Source organism: Gobius niger, assembly GCF_951799975.1.
Source record: "Gobius niger genome assembly, chromosome: 17".
Lineage (NCBI taxonomy): Eukaryota > Metazoa > Chordata > Actinopteri > Gobiiformes > Gobiidae > Gobius > Gobius niger.
The window spans coordinates 27,177,975-27,197,890 of NC_136868.1; the positions used below are offsets into that span (position 1 = coordinate 27,177,975).

The 19,916-nt window shown below is 41.0% G+C and overlaps 2 protein-coding genes across 3 annotated transcripts; both read left to right on the top strand.

The window, feature by feature from the left end:
- Positions 1 to 3,639: 3,639 nt before the first annotated feature.
- On the top strand, positions 3,640 to 10,564 carry zap70 (zeta chain of T cell receptor associated protein kinase 70). Of its 2 annotated transcripts, none has more exons than XM_079574645.1 (13): positions 3,640 to 3,736; positions 4,314 to 4,755; positions 5,251 to 5,411; positions 5,481 to 5,619; positions 7,208 to 7,289; positions 7,363 to 7,385; positions 7,468 to 7,507; positions 7,893 to 8,091; positions 8,273 to 8,479; positions 8,574 to 8,766; positions 9,105 to 9,245; positions 9,320 to 9,432; positions 9,992 to 10,564. In XM_079574645.1, the coding sequence occupies exons 2-13, from the start codon at positions 4,351 to 4,353 to the stop codon at positions 10,104 to 10,106; spliced, it is 1,818 nt and encodes a 605-aa protein (XP_079430771.1). In that variant the 5' UTR covers positions 3,640 to 3,736; positions 4,314 to 4,350; the 3' UTR covers positions 10,107 to 10,564. The 2 variants fall into 2 exon arrangements, with proteins under 2 accessions (XP_079430771.1, XP_079430772.1); XM_079574646.1 differs by having other exon boundaries at positions 7,929 to 8,091; positions 9,992 to 10,563.
- A 411-nt stretch (positions 10,565 to 10,975) lies between these two features.
- Positions 10,976 to 19,060, top strand: mob3a (MOB kinase activator 3A). The gene is made up of 4 exons (XM_079574449.1): positions 10,976 to 11,167; positions 12,465 to 13,034; positions 15,898 to 16,100; positions 18,655 to 19,060. The coding sequence occupies exons 2-4, from the start codon at positions 12,617 to 12,619 to the stop codon at positions 18,682 to 18,684; spliced, it is 651 nt and encodes a 216-aa protein (XP_079430575.1). The 5' UTR covers positions 10,976 to 11,167; positions 12,465 to 12,616; the 3' UTR covers positions 18,685 to 19,060.
- The last annotated feature ends 856 nt before the right edge of the window (positions 19,061 to 19,916 follow it).

Here is a 19,916-nt window from a genome sequence, read left to right on the forward strand (position 1 = left end):
ATTCATTTTAACAAGTCAAAGATATTAAACACCACACATACACTGAGCAGGACAGACCCATTGTCCTTTTGCTATGTATATTTTTCCTCAGCATTCATCATATTAACTAGTTAGCCCACGCAGGATTGACAGCTTTAGTAACTCCTACCTTTTTCAGATCTAGCAAATTAGTGTTTGACTCTACCATGTGATTTTGCTCTCCGAATGTGCAATGCCACAAATACAGGGGTGGTTTCCTCTGTTGTTTGTGGACACGTTCCCCTTCACAGACATCTGACAATCAGAAGTATTTCAAGTCCAGAAGGTGTCAAAAATTAGTTCATTTTACCCTCTGATTCCATTATTGTCCTTAGTTAAGTTAGGAACGCGAGAACTAAATCTGTCATCCTGTCCACCCACTCAAATAGCTATATTGAACTTTTTCATAATTTCTTCTGGTACGTTGAAAGTAGTATTGCTTTCATCGTATCTTTGTGACATTTGCACCCATAATCTTGGTGACAGGTGACAGGTTTGTGCTGCCCATATCTCAGTAAGTAGGTAAGTAATGATGACACATTTAGAGACAAAAAGTCAATCTAAAATGTTTTACCTACAGTATTTTCATATATATATATAGTTTCACTCTGCTGAGAAGGTCACAGACTTCACAAGTAAAGCTGCAGCTGATGCAAAGTCCTATTAACATTTGGACATGCTCCATTTAAAATAGGGTAAACCAGAGAGTGCCATGTCGTCGAATTTGCATGGGAGACGTCGCCCGACTTTTTCAACGTGGTAAATTCACAGCTTGGTCTGCATAATAATCCTGTTTGTCTTCGTGGTGGGAGGTTGAATTAAGGCATGTGTTTCAGAATCCCCAGACATCCTGCGGTGTTGTTTCCACAGCTGTGCACAAGCTTAGTGTGAGGAGAAATAAAGTTGTGTCTGCGCTATAGCCACGCCGCTACTCACAGCTCCTCTGGCTTATTACAGAGTTGACTTTGCTTGTACCAAAAAATATATATAGCTGCTTTCATTGTGCCTGGGAATAGAACAGTGTGGAGGTTAAAACACGCCCCTGTGGCCAGTGCCTATGCCCGTCTTTATCGCTTGGAGAAGTTACAACCTGTATTTTGGGGAAAAGCATATCTGCATGACTCTCAGCCACAGTCAAACGATGTTGGTCTGAAATAGAAAAATGTCAGGTCTTACCAAGTTGCCATAAATGTAGCTTGTTTTACAGCTAAAAATAATGCACAAATAACAATGCACTGGCAGAATTTTCCAAACAGTGGGGTAGGGCACAAATATAGGTTCCAGTGAATGTTGCTTTTGAAGATGTGTTGAGTAGCTATTATATTCTACAATCAAAATAACATTTTGTCCATATGGTTTAAAATACATTTGGGAACAACAGCTGAACGGTTTTGAAGAAAATATATATATTTGGTTGAAAGCAAAAATGTCCACGACAACGAACAACTAAACTAATCATTTCAGAACACGTTGGTTGACAACTGCTGAGAGGGTTAGTAAGTTTGAAATAAGACCCTTTGGAGATTAAATAATTTGTTGTGTAGAAAATTATTAAAAATTGCAGCCTTTTCTGTGTTTTCAGACACACTTTCAGTCTAATGTCAAAGTCAATAACTGGAAATAACAGGACATCTTGACATTTTAGTCACTTTTGAGGTCAACTCTTTCCACTGATGCAGATCATTAGATAAAAACCAGCAGTGAGAGTGATGCACAGGGTTGTGATCTGTGTAGGTAAAAAAAACATCAAGTGCTCTTCAAAGACGAGGACATCCATCCATCCATCTTCTTCCGCTTTGTCCGGGGCCGGGTCGTATCCACGCATGATGAACAGGTTTTGGGATCCCGAGGCGTTCCCCGGCCTGCTTAAAGATACATGTCTGTGTCTGTAACAATGTATTTTTGATTGAAAAAAGCATATTTGAGTGAAATTAAGCCAAATATCAAAATGTGTAATCCAACAAACGTTTTTTTAATGTTTTGCACCTGAAATTTTATTCTACAGTGGGGGATTCGGATTTGTTGGTCTTGATGGTTGCGGCCTGAGAATTCTGGAACCCACTGATCTAGATATTCTCTAGAGAGAATATATTGCACATGATTCAATTATAAACATGTAATTTATCATATAAAAGAAAACACTGCTTGAACTTTGTAAAGCTGTAGGACTGAGCTTGTTGAAAATGAAGCACAGTAACAAGATTGTAATTACAATCATTAAAAAAGCAAAGTTAGGGTAAAGTTCTTCATTTGTCATCAAACAAGTTGTAGAATACAAACTTCATAGCTCACAGACATACAAAACATGTAGCGTCTGTAGATTTGGGTGAGAGGGCTCCTCCCCCACAGTGACTCACAGGTTTAGGTAGAGGGCCGCACTTGCTTTGCAGATGCAGAGTTTGCATGCAGCCCGCTCTGTGTGACTGTGTTCTCATCATTTAAGGCCTGATTGATAATGAAGACGTTATGCAACACTGTGGTTCAGAGCAGCCAACAATCTGTGTCAAGTTTTGTTTACAGGGTAGAAAATCCAGGTTAAATAAGAAACCAATAACTGCACTACAGTATGCAGCGATATTGAATTACCAAAGGGATCATAGAAATTACAGCAGCAAAATCATTTGCAATAGTTTGTGACTAGTAGATAAACACAGCTATTTAGGCAGTGCTGCTCTCATTGTAAAGAACAAAACATCACGTCTTCAGTGGTTTTATGGTGTTTCAAATGAAAAATTGTATTTTACACTTCCACGATATTTTCAGCAAGATGAATTCTCACAATATTTGTGAGTTCACAAACACACAGATTGGTGTCACTGAATTGCACTGCGATATCAATCTACCAGGTTAACAGTTAGCTGATACAAATCTTCAATCATTCAACACTCCTGGATGAGTTTTGTGAGCAGCATCAAATCTCATAATCACAGGTCTTGTCATGCAAGGGATTATGCAACAGTTTTCTACTTTTTCTATTTTTTGACTGCTCAAGTGTAACTACTGAAGATTTATTCCACACATAAATGAACATGAACATCATGGCTCCATTCTCCTAAAACACTTCACCTGTATGTGCTTAGCAGCGGCTGCCTGTTTGATGTGGCATCCTCAGCCCCAGACCACAGCCCAGTCTTGTGGTCACTCTGTGTGTCGTTCTGGCCGTCCACTGTGGATGTGGTCAAGAGTGGAGCCAGGAAGCTGTGGTTTTTCCCCCAACTTAACCTCTACCCATGAAGAAAAAACATCAGCAAAAAATGAGATGAGGTGTCAACCAAACTGTCAACTTTCCAAAACATTCTGACTATATTTGTCGACTTTATCTGATCAGATATTTTCCACCTGATAAAATGCTCTGCTTGAATATCAGGTAGTGATGTCATCACTACCTGAGCAAGATCCCTGCACATTGGAGGACATTGATCTATAATGTTAGCCATTAGTTTTTCATTTTAAACCATACATTTTGCCGAGCTTCCCAGTAATTTAAATGACGCTGTTGTGTTTTATAGCTGAAAGAAATATCTCGAAGCGTGCACCTGTCGAGCAGAGGAGACGGGGAGAAGGCGGCTGTGTGAGGGCGGACTGCAGTTTCCTGTTGTGGCTTTGTCTCAGTGCGTTCGTCTTCACACAATCTCTCAAAAGTGTGGCTGCTCAAGAGGCATGACATGTTGCCTACAGACGAGACTGCACGGAGACTTTGGTGATTAGAAAATCGCAGGTAAGAAAATAGTTGTTACATATCATCTCAAATCGGTTTGAATGTTCTCAGATATCGTGCTTTTGACAATTCGACAATATCCAGACTCCAGGATTTCGCTGTCTAACGAAAATTAAAGGTAAAAGGCAGAGTGCTTTATAAACTACTAGAGAACAGATCTGATTTTGGGATATTAAGTCGCCGCTACTGAGGCCAGTCTGACCTGAATGTTGTTGAATGAGTTTTCTCACAGAAAATGATCAAGAACTCAAGTCAAACTAATAATATTTAATAATTGAATATCTAGTTGAAAAGAAAAAGCAGAAAATATTGTTCAAATCTGGAATTGCTGTCCAATTTTCTAGCTTGAAAATTGAGAACATGAGAAACTGTAAATGTGCTGGCAATATTTTGAAGCTACAAATACAATACATTATAACGACTCACAATATAGAAAAAAATGTTATTAATTAATTATTTAAGCTAAACATCAAAACTGGCTGGACTGATTCAAAACCAAATGAAATCAATGGAGTGGATGTATACGTATGTTTTTTTATTACATGTTTGTATAGATAATATAGTCCTATTTCCACAGACTCGCTACTCGTTGATCTTTGCGCCCGTCCCGCACCATGTCCATTGACCCTGCGGCCGAGCTGCCCTTCTTCTACGGCAGCATCAGCCGCTACGATGCAGAGCAGTACCTGAAGCTGGCCGGCATGAGCAACGGCCTGTTCCTCCTGCGCCAGTGCATGCGCAGCCTGGGCGGCTACGTGCTGTCCATGGTGTGGAACCTGGAATTCCACCACTACCCCATCGAGAAGCAGCTCAACGGGACCTACTGCATCCACGGGGGCAAGGCGCACTGTGGGCCCGCCGAGCTGTGCGAGTACTACAACAAAGACCCGGACGGGCTGGCGTGCACCCTGAAGAAGCCCTGCCTGCGCGCCCCGGAGACACCCATCAAACAGGGGGTGTTCGACAGCATGCGGGACAACATGCTCCGGGAGTACGTGAGGCGGGTCTGGAACCTGGAGGTGAGAACACAAGGCCCAGTGCAAAGAAAGAGGGAAGAGAGTTTAAAATGTTATTTGTGGTCCAGACTCAGAGTTTATAAGCACGTTCCAGGGTGACTTTTCAGGATCAGTCACAGTAATGCAAACAAAAACAGTTGATAAAAACGCTTTATAATTACAACGCCAAAGAAATCAGGTACAGGGCCTTTAATACCCAATCACATTGCACATTTCCCTTGCACATAGACAGAGTTTGTTGTATTGACATTTGTCTTATGCTTTGAGCAGCAAGGTAGGAATAACAATCTAATCTTAAGTAGTCGCATGTATAAAACCGCTCTATAAATACTATTTCTTATATGATTACTCTTCAGATAACTCCAATAACTCAACAAACACAGCAAACTTGCAATCTGAAATATTTCACATGCTGCAATGGTAGAAAACCAATATCTGACAACCCACAAACGCAGGGCTAAAGCTTTTGTGTTAGGTAAATGAGCAGTTTCTTCTCAGGGTGAGGAAATGGAGCAGGCCATCATCAGCCAGGCCCCCTGTTTGGAGAGAATCATCGCCACCACGGCCCACGAGAAGATGTCCTGGCATCACGGGAAGATCTCACGCCAGGAGGGAGAGAGGCGGCTGTACTCCGGAGCGCAGCCCGACGGAAAGTTCCTGTGAGTTCAGATCACAAACAACACGTGACGTCAACGTGGTTTGGTAACATGGTGCCGTTTTCTATCCAGAATAAGAGACAGAGAAGAGGCCGGGACATTTGCACTTTCAATGGTGTATGGGAAGACCGTGTATCACTATCAGATCCTTGAAGATAAGTCGGGAAAGTACTCCATGCCAGAGGGAACCAAGTTTGATACTATCTGGCAGGTAGGCACCAGTCTGCTCATGCTAACTTTTGTTTGTTTATTTACAATTAAATAATAAGGGACCGCATTATTTGTATACTGCCAGTAGTGGTCCATTCGCAACATTCCCAATGCATTTGTAACATCCCAATTCTTCAAAGGGACAGTGTTCGGCAAGTTACTTTAAAATTGTAATATATTCTATATTAGTGAATACAGTGTTAAAAATGTAATTGTATAATCATGTATTAGAAATGTAGCTGAGTTACACTACTTTGAGTTACTTTGGCAAAATATAAACTAAAAATAGTAATAATGCCACACACAAAAGTGCAGTCAACAATTTCCTTTTCCTTCTTCATCCCCACTCTCTCGTGTTTTGTTTTGACGACATTTATGCGCGACTGCAGATCTTATACACCAGTGTCCAGCCTGATTCGGTGCTGCTCTCTGTTTGGGGACATTTTTTGGTTCATATATTTAAGTGCGGTTGTAGCTTGAGCTACTTGAATTGCAATGACTAATATATTCTCATATTTTGTTTCAGTAACGTGTTATATTACTGAAAAAAGTTGTTTTTGTAACTCAGGGCGCAATACTTACACAATAATGTAAACAACAATAACTAGCTGCAAGTTCACAATCGCTAAAAAGGTAAATAATGAGATACACTGCACACAAAGGTCTTTTTTTTAGAATAAGATACACCCATTCCACTGCTAGGTAAAAAAAAAAAACAGTTATAGGGCCTTTACTTGACACTTTATGAACTAAAAAATAAACCAGGAGTCTATTTTAAATTGGGTTAGGACTGAAACTGTAGTTGTTGTCTATTAACAGTTGCTGCAGTAGTGAGGTATTAGTTGAGCTGAAACACTAGTTCTTGGTGTATTCTGTGATATCCTTCAACTACTTTTACAGACTTACAATCTCAGTGTGGAAATAGTTCTGATGATAAAACACGAGGGGATTTTGCACTATCATCATTCATAAGTAACTAATATTTTCCTACGGTCAAGACAAACCAGAGCAAGAAAAATATGTGGAGAGCATTATTTTTTTGGACTTTTTATTAATTCAAGCTTAAGAATTTTAAACACAGCTGGGAGGGATCATATTATCTATCGCACACCAAATATTTGCTCTGAGTGGGAATTTGAATGAACACTGGCCTTTGCTTTGAATCATTTATGCATGCTTTCGTGTATTCCAGCATATTCAGTCCGAGCTCGAAACACTCTTCCATGTTCTTAAAAAAATACTACTTCAAATGCTTCCAAAGCGCTGATCAATAATGGTATTTCATTTGTTCATAAAACTAGCGCTGCATTACTTTTACCATGATATATGTAATAAAATAAAGGTTGTAGAAAACATAATACCAATGCTAAAGTGTCCATGTGAATATTAGATAAGCCTAACACAGTATTAAAATATATTGGACCGTCAATAATCCTCAAAAATGCTTCACGTCATCCCCTTTAGAAAAGATAATGCTGTTCCAAACCCTGGCTATTGTGTGACATTTTTGCATTGGTGATTCATTCTAATTTTTCTTGTTCGTCCCACTATACTTTCTTACATAGTTGTCCGTGTTTCTCTCTCATTAGCTGGTTGAATACCTTAAGTTGAAACCCGATGGCCTGGTCACTTGCCTGGGAGAGGCCTGTTCCAATGGAATAACGACTGAAAGTAAGTAGAGTTCTGTTATTTACTTATTTTATAACCAAACACAAAATTGATTCTGATTTTTTTTTTTTTACAGAGGCACCTAGTCTTCCTACAACGGTAAGTATCCATGAACTTCATTAAACTGGAGCGAGCAGCATGTGTTTCTCCTTTTTTTAACTGTACCTTGTGACTGTTTCAGAGGCGGGCCGTTCCAAATGGATATGCACCACCACCTAGAGGTCAGTCATCACAAGTACAACTGCTTTTCACGGCTCCAAACACTGATTTGCGATGTTTGGCCAGGGTTTAGAGATAATTCCCTTATCTACATGAAACAAAAACTAGCACAGAGTTCAGTAAGTCTCTAACTATTATAGTTATTACTTGTGAGCAGCTGTCATTTTCTGCCAGCAGAAGGAGCAGGTTTGCGCCCTCTGCTGGCGTTTTTCAGAACTACATTTAATACCATCTTTAGTGATAGAGATATTTTCTGCACACATGCATCATTTTAAGTCATACCGCAATAAATATCAAGGCAAAAGTATTCAAAAGTAGTTTAACAAGCATAATATAGACAACATAAACCCAACATATGCTTATTTAACATGTGCTTTTGAGCTGTAGCCGTCGCTTCAAAGTCCGACTCGGCTGTTCCCTCAGACCGGGACCTGCTGCCCATGGACTGCGACGGTTTCAACCCGTACCACAACCCCAACGAGCTGAAGAAGTTCAACATCAAGAGGTCCAAACTCATGCTGGACGAGGTGGAACTTGGGTCAGGGAACTTCGGCTGCGTCAAGAAAGGAGTCCTCAAAACAGACAAGTAAGAGAGGGCAGCGAGGCTTTTTGTTATTCTAGGCAATAAATTGAAGCTTACAATGTCCTCCCTTCACTCCCAAAGTACGACAAAATTGTTATAAACCTACAAAGTATAAATAACTATCTTACAATATAAGATTCTTCATCAGCTTCATGTGCGCATAACGTGGTTGCGTTTTGCTCAGGGGTCAGATCGACGTGGCCATCAAAGTGCTGAAGAGTGACAATGAGAAGCTGGTGAAGGATGAAATGATGCGGGAAGCGGAGATCATGTACCAGCTCAGTAATCCCTACATCGTGCGCATGCTGGGACTGTGCGAGGCCGAGAACCTCATGCTGGTTATGGAGATGGCCTCTGCCGGGCCTCTCAACAAGTTCCTCGCAAATAGAAGGTCCGGGCCCTATAGCATGCATTGTTTTGGCTTTTCGAACGATTGTATTTGGATGTACTTGGTTACATTTGGCTGTGTGTGTGTTGACTCGCAGGGACAGCGTGACGATGGAGGAAATCGTGAACCTCATGCACCAGGTGTCCGTGGGCATGAAGTATCTGGAGAACAAGAACTTTGTGCACAGAGATCTAGCAGCTCGAAATGTTCTCCTGGTCAACCATCAGTACGCCAAGATCAGCGACTTCGGGCTCTCCAAGGCTCTCAACGCAGACGAGAGCTACTACAAGGTACAAGAGAGGGGTCAAATCAGAGGGTTGTTTAGGTTAGATCCGTTTTGCCAATTGAGGTAGAACATCCCATTGGAAAAAGGGTAGTAATGTGAAAATTTTTGAGGTTGAGGACTTCCCACTTCTCCCCCAGAACCATCTGAAGGTTCAAAACTGACAAAGCCTTCTGTGTGACAGTAACGCATCATAAAAAGTGTGGTTTGCAAAATACTACAGAAAAAAAGATCAAATGGTGTAAAAAGCATCCTTTGCTGTGAAAATTCAGCTTTTATTTATTTATTACTATATTTGCACAGTCTAGTTACTCTAATATCTTGTGTACATTTCTACTTTTTTAGGCTCGCAGTGCAGGGAAATGGCCTCTGAAATGGTACGCTCCAGAGTGCATTAGCCACCACAAGTTCTCCAGTAAAAGTGACGTGTGGAGTTTTGGAGTGACCATGTGGGAGGCCTTTTCTTACGGAGGAAAACCCTACAAGGTACTCTTATCGCTCATCATCAAACAATACACCTGTAGTTCAATATCACTGCATGGACATTTGTGCTCTACCAGAAACTAAAAGGCCAGGAGGTGCTGGAATTCGTAAAAGGTGGCAGTCGGTTGGACTGTCCCGTTAACTGTCCTGAGCGCATGTACAATCTCATGCTGGAATGCTGGACATATGAGTAAGTAGTAGTGCTGTATAGTAGTAGTAAAAGTAGTGGTAGTAACAGTTGTTTTAGTAATGGATGGGGCATCCTTTACCAAGATCATGAATGTAGGTTTGCAATGTTAATCCAGTAATAACTATATGGCACCATCTAGTGGTGAATTAGCTGTTCACAGAGCTTGATTTCCGATATTGACAGTTTTATTTCGAGATAAATTCAGCCAGAATTGTCCACCTGAGACCCCACACCAATTCACTCTACATTTTATATGTCTGTATTCTGGACAGTCATTTCCACAATTGTTACTTGGATGAAACAAACAGATCTTAATAAGTTGTATTTGGAAGTTGTAAAAGGTCAGCTTTAGCAACTTCCTGATTTAGGAAATATGACCCATTATCAACAGTATTAGCCTGCATTTAAATAATATACATTACATCTGGACTCATCTGCAGTTATAGTCTGTTTAATTTATAGTTTAGTAAAGTTTATGTGCTCTTTTGTGTGTTATAAAACTATTTGGTGTGAAGAATGTTGAATAGAACCACATATTGTGCTCTCTTTCTGCCCTCAGACATACCAATAGGCCTGACTTCAACAAGGTGGAGGAGTCCATGAGATCCTTCCATTTCACTGTGTCTAAGCAGTCTCAGCCGGCGGAAGCTGCTGCTGCTAAGGCTGACAGCTAGACTGAGACAAGGCACATACTGTCCCCCAGACCCACAAAGAGTCTTTTAAACAGCTATTAACCAACCAAAACAAAAGAGCTTCTATGAGGGAGGCACATGGAACAGCTCTGCTGCATCGAAACAGGCCTCAGTGGCTATCACAGTGCACGGGTCTGTCTGTGTGGCTTATGTCTTTACATGAAGAAAAGGATCATTTCACTTCACTACCTGTTGTTCATATGATTTCCAAGAATCTTTATTATATTAGTATTGTGTGTGTTGAAATGTCTGAGAAAATGTATGATGTGGCTTAAAAGAGTTGTCTATATATCACTGCTTAAACAGGCTACATGTATTTAGCACAGAAACTTAACTGAATTACATTGAAATGTTTTCTGTGAACTCTTCTGACTCTTTAGACTTTCACATACATGTTCATAGGTGTGGTCTATGGGAGTAGGTTAGTAGTTGGAGACATCCAAAACCATCAAAACAATTTGTCAAATGTTGGAATTGGCCAGTCCATTGATTTTATTTATAACAATTAGCCAACACATTGAACAAATAAAACTGTGAAAACACATTGTCTTGTGCATACGAAACAGTGATCTCCATATGACTTGTGTTTTAGTAAATGAAAGGTTTGTTTGTCTGGTTTGCCCTGACTGTGACCATGTTACTAAGTAACACCCTGCTACTTTGCGTCAGATCAAAGAACTTCAGAACCCACAGAGACGCACAGGGCCGGAAACAGCCGCGACTCCTTCACAATAAAGACCGCACTGGTCACATAGACATGCATTCTGCCACAGAGAGGCATCAGAGAAACTCTTATTGTGAAAGTGCTGCCGGAAGTTCCCTTTAATGCTTTCATCCTGACCGTGGTATAGTTTTCTTTTGGCAGGGAGGAGTCAGTCGATAGTTTGTTTAATAAAGTGGCATGTCGATTGAAAATCATCATTTTGACAAGATGTATTACAAAGTGTTACCATAATGTAGCTCTTTTTGTAGTGTTTTTAATGATACAGATATTCTTTCGATAAGATCTCGGAGGAGACTGACCTAACAGGAAGACGGAACAAGTAAGTTCAGAAAGTAGCTTTGAACTGCGCCTTTTCATCATCGATTGATCGTATTTGTCAAAGGGGAAATCCTCGTGTTGCCTCATGTATAGGCTTTATAATGAGCCACACATCTCTTATATTATGCTAACGTGTCTGTATGTACGCGTTGTGATCGCTAAAGTCGGCAACAAGTCCGAGTGACCCGAGTTCTCTGCTCTCGCGTCATGAGTAAACTCCGTCATGTGCCTCGCTGTTTAATCTCCTGCTTTCATCCACACAAATGCCTTTCGACGAGCAAACATCAGCTACATGTTGCAGTACTTGTTTGATGTCTCCGGCCGCCATAATGATATTCGCAGATAAATAACTGCGGCCTGTGAAGTTTTACTGTCATTCCGCAGATTGTTGCTTTTAAGGCGGAATAGTGTCTTGTAATAGGAAATGACTCACGTCTGCGTCAGGGCGCGATGGCAACTTTGTTTCTATGTTGAGGCTTGCAAAGAAAGCCACCTGAGGCCACAGAAGACTAAAGTCGTATGTACAGTTGCCTATGTGATGCTTCAGGCTAGATATTGCGAAAGTATGACAAAGCTACTAATGCGTGCAGCTACAGTCTGTCCACGACCCACCCCTGCATTGGTGCGCGTGAAACCGAAAATATGTTCGTATGGTGCTTTCTGGTTTATGTTTGCAGCCTTGGTGGTCAGAGGATTATCTTGTATCTATATCCCAGCATGCAACTGGAGACCAACTGAGGTACAGGATGATGCAGGAGATGTAAAGGATTACCACCTAATCCTTCAAAAAGATATGATAAACACTCATTTCAGTCCAAGCTGGGTTGATAAACATGCTGCTGCCTGTCAGGCTCCAACAGAGAAATGGAAAATAACACTTTAGCTAAATATAAGCTGGAGTAGCTGCAAAAGAAAAGAAAAAGAAAAAGCAGTATCTCAATTTTGACATACAAGTGTGTGTATTTTGTGTTTCCGCATGTGGATATTTGCCTGCCTGCAAAGCGACTTGGTTTTGGTTGATTCATAGCGTGAATTAAGGCAGTGATTAAGCTACTTAATTTGGGTGTGATCATTACGCAGCACTACGTCCATTGCACACACCCAGAATGCTTGAAGAACAAAGATTTGAACATTTAAGGATCTGAAGTTGAAGAGGGTGGTTTGGTTTCCTAAATGTCCACCATATATATTTCAATCTAACATAAAACCATGTGTTCATGAGCATGCTATCATGACCAAATAAATGAAAGTATAATAAAAGAGTGTCTCTTATGCTCTGCTGTGTTTGTTCTATGCAGAATCGCCGCTTGCACTTCTCAAAATACCTGAAGACAATCCTCGACTCAATCTCTGGTTGTTTACACGACCTTTTCGCTGCCTCCACTTCCCCCAGTCAATCATTCACCGCAGGCATCCCGACCATCCACCTGCCTGTCCAATTCATGCCACGATGTCCCAGGCTCTGAAACAGGTCTTCAACAAAGACAGGACATTCCGGCCCAAGCGCAAGTTCGAACCGGGCACCCAGCGCTTCGAGCTGCACAAGAAGGCCCAGGCCTCCCTGAACGCAGGGCTGGACCTGAAGCTGGCCGTGCAGCTGCCCCACGGGGAGGACCTCAATGACTGGGTGGCCGTTCACGTGGTGGACTTCTTCAACAGGATCAACCTCATCTACGGCACCATCAGCGACTCATGCACCGACCAGACGTGTCCCGTCATGTCCGGGGGGCCCAAGTACGAGTACCGCTGGCAGGACGAGCACAAGTACAAGAGGCCCACCGCACTGCCCGCCCCCAAGTACATGAGTCTGCTCATGGACTGGATCGAGGTACAAATCAACAATGAGAACATCTTCCCCACTAATGTCGGTAAGTTGGACCGCATGCACTCTGGGTCTTGTAGATAGGGCTCTCCTCTGCTGCAATACAAATAGTTACTTGAGTAAAAGTAAAAAAAAGTACTAGATGAAGCTGAGCGTGAAAGTCTGAAGCAACAACAGAGTAAGTTTTACACAAGTAAGATATTGATAGTTCAAAATAAAGTAACTCCAGTAGAAGTAAAAAGTACTGAGTGTAAGTGAGCACTACCAGCTTCTCCTGCTAACATTGTGGTTTAAACCTTTGCAAACATGTTTTGAATATGTGTGACTCCTGTATTAGTTTAGCACAGTGTTGCTCAAAGTGTGGTCGGGGGGGCAGATGTGGCCTCAGGCCTCTTGCTGAGTTGGCTCACATCACTACAGTTGGTACTTTTTACTGCAAGTTTAATAATTCTAGACTATTCTAACCTCAATAACACACATTTTAGTGTGAGAAAGAGCTGCATTAAACTTCCAAGCCTAAATAATGGTCTGTTTTCATGGTTCAGACCTCCACGGCTTGGAAAAATGTTTGGACACTTCTGGTTTAACAGTTCAAATTTCAGACTTCACCTCAGTCCGAGATAATGCTTTTGCACATGGTCCAAATGTGCACTGTGCACAGCTGAATCTGGATTTTACAACATAAACTGTAAAACTACTCTAAAAACCAGTGATATTTTTTCAAAATTGTACAACCTTAGAAATCGTGTACTGTGAATTGGCCCTATGTTAATAAATGGTGAGGAAATACAAGCTTCTAGACTAAAAACATGCAAAATCACTATGCAAATCACTGGTTGGTAGGAACTTGGAAGAAGTGATTTTGCAGTGGTAAACCATGAAAGGAGGAGCCAAAATGGAAGATGACGTTCCACGCTTGGAAACACCAACCACTACATCTCCTTTACCTAAAGTGCATGTTATTACTTTAGTTTGATGCATGTGATGAACTGTTTTACACCAGTGAAGGGTGAAATGAAAAGTAAATAAACATTTGCAACTAATCTATTCGAATTGCATTCAGGAAATTTGTAAAGATCTTTTAAGACTATGAAAGAAAAAGTGTTACAAAACTAGTTTCCTGGCAAGTCAAAGGCATGATTCTCAAGGAAATGATTGAAATACCTCCACGTGTATTAAATTCTCTACATTGTTGCACATTAAGGACGTACCGCGCTTTATATCGTTATCGTTATCACATCTGCATTCAGGCTCTGTGTTGTTATCTGGCCTCTGCGTCGCCGTGGAAACGTCCCCAGCCATGGATTTAAAAATGGGTCGCACAATGTACACTGGGGCTAATAATAGCAGCGACCTTAGCTCATGTGCCCTTGCCTAGATGCCAGAAATGCTATTGAATTAGTCCGCTCCAAACAGAACCTGGGCAGTTAATCAGGCTGCTGGGACAGGGGCTTATCCTTCCCCAAACTGAGCCGTGTTAGTTTTTCCATGGCAAATGGAGTGCAGGACCTTTAGCATGTCCGGGTGAGGGCCTGAGAATGTTCAAGAGGGCAGTAGGATAAATACTGTCCGTCCTCTGAGTGTGGGCTCACATGCAGCTAATTGTAACGCTAAAACGTTGTGATCAAAATGCGGCATGTTTGTTGTGAGTGGCCATAGCGACGTGCATACAGTTGTCATAACAAGTGTGACAAAGTGAACGCACATTTTAGACTCGCCATTGGGTTATTATTTTGGAAGGTGCTCCTAAACTTAGAATTCTTCCCAGTTTTGACAACACAATCCTAACCTCTTTTTATAACCAAATGCGGCAACACTTTAGATTACAGCCTGCAAGTTCCATGTGTAGGTAAGGGCAATAAGAAAGTAATTACACGTGTAAGTACGGGTAATTACATTAAAGTGTGAGATTTAATAAAGATGCACAAAGACTAACAAAGGTGCACAACATGCAGGTATATGTGTAACAAAGTCGTATGTGGTGTAACAAAGGTCTCACTTTAGATTAGAGCCCACGCTGACCTGTAGTTACACATTATGTACACTGTATTAAACCTTGCACATTATTTGTAATTACATGTGTAATTACTTATTTTTGTTCCCTGTACCTACACATGGAACTCGAGTGCTGTAAATTATCGTGTTACCCAAAATGCCAACGATGTAAATTTTTAAAAATATGCCTCCATCATCGGGCGGCGGCAGTGTAGGTCCTGCGGATCTTTCTCCAGATCTTCAGACTTTCTATCTAGCCGGAGGATTAGACTAGTGTACATGTTTTAAGTTCTAAGCGGTGCTAATCTACTTTAACATGTCTCCCAAAAAAGGCCGCAATTCCTGCCACAAACTACAGTGAATAGGCCTTTGTGAACACACTAATAAAAGGCAATAAAATGAAATAAAACACCTTCTGACCTACTTTTCAGTCTTAATTAAACGGCATGTCCCCACAGGGAGAAGTGGAAGATAGGGGTTTAACTTTTTAAGCTACTACATGCAGGTTGTGTCACGCCACATCAGCCTCAGCTGTTCAGTCGCTTACTCAAAAAACAGTACAAGGGGTATTTGGAACAGACAAAAACTATGCTGCATGACGCTTACTTTATCTAATTGAATTCCATCAACAAAACTTCAAATATAATATAAAATGCACCATTTAATCTTTAAATCATATAAACCTTCCATTTGGCTTTCCTTCATCTGAGCATTTTTGTGAAGTACAGCTCAACTGGACTGATTTAATGATGAATGTTACCATTATTTTGGCACTCTTAACATTCATGTACATATCATTTATTTATGGACATATTTTTATTAGAGGATCAACCCCATGAGAAGCATCATCTCATTGTAAAAACAAACACTGTTGCTCTGATGTGCATGCTAATAGCCTGTGCCTGTATCTCCAGGTACTCCCTTCCCTAAGAGCTTCATGCAGGTGGCTAAGAAGATTTTGTCCCGTCTGTTCCGGGTCTTCGTGCACGTCTACATCCACCACTTCGACCGGGTGAGCCAGATGGGCGCCGAGGCTCACGTCAACACCTGCTACAAGCATTTCTTCTACTTTGTCACTGAGCTCAACCTCATCGACAACAAGGAGCTGGAGCCTCTGGTGAGTGCGTGTGTGAGAGCGTGTTAGGTGTCAGCGGAGGATAAACAGACACTTGAACACACACGTTATTTTTTCCTTATCCCTTTGCCTATTTTCTATCCTACAAAAGGAGATTTGTTGCGAATCTTGTTCCAAAAACTCCAGTATTTTTGTTTATTATCTTGTATTTAACAAAAAATATGAATTTGTTTGCATAAATACGTAGAACTAATGTGTTGAGGAATGAGCAGAAAAGTCCAAAGCACACACGACACATGCAATGCTCATTATTGTTCAAATGAAGAACATGTGCTGTTTCTAGTTGCGTATGAATACTTTTCCGCACCCTCCACTCCAACAGTCTAGGAAGAGTATAGCCGATGAATATAGTCTGTCTTATTCTCCAGTGAACGAACCTTAGTAGTAGTAGTGGTAGAAGGCTTGTGTGGCTTAGCTGCGAGTCTTGCCCGGATATCTCCCTGTTTGTCCCTTTTTTGTTTCCTGTAGTGCCTCTTCAGTGTTGCAGAAGAAAAAAACGGTCGGTCTCAAATGTCTTTAGCTCATAAGCTAGCTGTCTGTTTACTTTAAAAAAAAAAGGGTTCTTTATGGCTAGTACAGACACTCTGCAGTAAAAAACGGAACTCAGAAACTACAATGCAGTTCACAGAAAAAAGGCAAAAAACACTGCTGTACCAAGAGAGAGGGAGGTGGCTGCTTGTTTACACATTGCCATGATTTAGCAGTGCAAGTTTAAGTGCAGTGGAACCACGTTTTACATGGACGCTATTGACAAGCTGCTCCATGGGCATATTTTCATATATTATTCATCAACACTACCTTCTGAGGGGTGGCAGTGATTATACTAATCGATTTTTGAACGATCCAAAGTATTTAAACACTTTAAAAAGTGAGAGCCTACGTGGAAGTTTGGACTTACTGAAGCACTGACAAGATCTCTGCCAGGACATCAAGAAGAAACACTCGCAAACAACTTATTTTGCCAGTAAAACTTTAGTCCTTAGTCGCACCGCTGCTCACGCGTCTGTAGAAAAGCCTTTTGAAAGACAAAAACAATCTGATACGGATAAATGATAAGAAATTGTTATCATTATTTTTTTAAAGAGGCAATGGGTCTCTTTTAAAATTTAAAATAATTTAAACAATTAACAATTTTGCAAGTTTATTTTCTGTTTTGTAGCAAAACAAATACCAACCCGCGCCGTCAAAATAGTTGAACCAAACTGAAATGTCATTTCAGTTTACTGTTACATCCTGATTATATTTACTGTTATTCACTGAGCAGTTTAATGCTAAATGACACATCAGTAATGTTGACTCACATTATGGATGGAATGAAATAACACCATCTGGACATTGTTCCTCTCAGTACTTCTTGTTTACAAGTATTGTGCTCTGAAATGCAGATAATGTTTTTTTTCCCTCCCTTTAAAGGGTATTAAAAAATCATTTGTGAGCTTTGGACCATCAAAGTTAAATCCCCATCAAAACATATCCAACAAAATCCCTCATACACTAGATCCTTCTCCTCTGCAGCAAAACATGTATTTATTTAGGTATTACAAAGCATTCTCATAAACAACACCCCAGAAGCAGTCCTTGTAAATTGTCCAAGAGGCGTTTTCTTGACATCATAGTACTACAATAAATGCCTCGCTAAGGTATCTAAAGTGTGTATCTAAAGGAGGTGTTAGAACCCAAACATTGCCAGTGTTTTAGTGGAAGTTGAGGCTGATTTGGTCACTGTAATTCCACTGCTATTAGACTTGTCTTTTAACCTCTGTCCCTGACGACCCCAGTACTCAGTCATATATTGAGAGTATTGAATCGCTCCACTGGCCCACATGATACAGCTGTGACTGTCAGGGACTCCCTGCTGATGTAAAACATTGATCGGCCTTTGCCTCTCTGTTACACAGAGCTCTGTTGTTGTGTGTTGTCAGGCGATCGATCAGGGGGAGACTATAAAATTGACGTTTTCACCTTTTTTGACCTTTTATATTTCCTCTTGGACTATTGGCTCCGCTTTAGGTGTCAGATGAGGGTTAGGAGATTCTATTTGCTGGCTTCGTTGTGGATCACACCTGTAGTTTGTGTCTTTTATTTGTTTAATTCGCACATGTTTCTGTAATCCTTCACGTTCAGTCCTTCTCCCTCTTCCACACCCCGATATACGTCATACTGAGCAACCCATGAAGTTTCTCTGTCTGATGAAGTCCAAACATTACCTTCACCTTTGAACAGTCGTCCTTTTCCATGTAATAGATAGAAGTAGCACTGCGCCCTCTGCTGCCGCATTGTACAACGACACGTCTGAAAAGGGGTATTTTCCTGACCCATTATTTGTGCGCAGGGCCAAGCAATAAAGGGCATTAAATCAATTGTGCCAATATTAAGTACTTAAATGTTACTTTAAAAAAATGTTGCAAATCTTAATAAATGAAATATGCACAGATATTTGCGTTTGGGGCATGAAAATCTAGTAGTTGGGCATCAGAATGGCAATAAAAAGCATTAAGTTTGACTTGCTGCTAAAGCAAATTGCCTGTACTTCCAGAAAGAGATGACCTCCCGGATGTGCCACTGAGAGGGCGCACCGCGACTCAGCCATCCGTCCATGGAGAGACCCGCAGCGGAGAACAAAGTGCAAAGAAAAAGAGTCTATTTTTATATTGAAGTACTGTAATCTATTGTAGCCACACACCATAGGCTTATACCAGGCATCTGTCGATGGGAGCGTTCCTTTCCTTTTGAAGCATCGTATTGGAGCGTAGTATTATCAGCTGTAATGTGTGTAATGTAATGTGTCTGTGTTTTCCATTTCATCTGAATCTCTGTTCATTCCAGGATGTTTCTTTTTCTAAAGCGATCCAAAAGCTAGTACGATTTCTACTGTATGCCCATGAAAATGCCTGTCTATATATTATACTAAATCTGTACTTTCTTACTGTATTTTCAGATGTTTTTAATTCATTAAAACTTTTGATCTCCAAATTTCTCACGCTGATACTTTATGTAACTGGCTGGAAATGAAGGGGCCCTTTCTGTCTCCTGTAAGGCCAAGGATTGAACTTCACCTCCAGTAGAATGAACCGGGTTAATGATTGAATATATGCTGTAGATTTGTGTCTTATTCGTGCTTATGTTAAACCATTTTATGACTGAACTCACTTAATCTCTCTTAATCTCACAATCCGTTAAACATGGATGTTTTGAATTAAGATTCATCAAGGCATGTTCAGAAAAAATATCCAGCCTAAATGTTCTTATAGCGATGCAATGGGAGAGTTAACTGTTGTTTTCTGCAAGGAAATTCTGAAGTTTTTGTGTGTAAACCTTTTAGATCAGCGCAAAACCGGCTCTAAAAATGGCTTATAGGACAACATGACACAACCCAGGTCTAAATCAAGATGAAGCCAAACTTGTAATTTCGTCTTAATACAAATGGACATTGGACAACCATCAAAAAATAGACCAACTACCACAGTTAATATCACTGGCCTAAGGGTTAAGCTGTAGCACATATACTTGGTACTGTGTCAGTCCCAGCATCATCAGAGCGACTCCAGTCTCTGTGCTGAATGTCTCCACCTGCTCTTCTCTTCGTTCATGTCCAATAGAATAGTTTGTGTTGAGATTGCAGACATTTGGCTGTGCCCCTGAACGTGTGGCGTCCCGTCAGCTGTGGGTTAGTTTACACTTGTGCTGCTGTGGAGCCACCCGGCAGGTTCTCACATGACCAAACTGTCACTGGCACCTGCAGGACACACGAGACTCGGGCGGCACATGTCACAGGACACAGCAGACACATGCATTCTC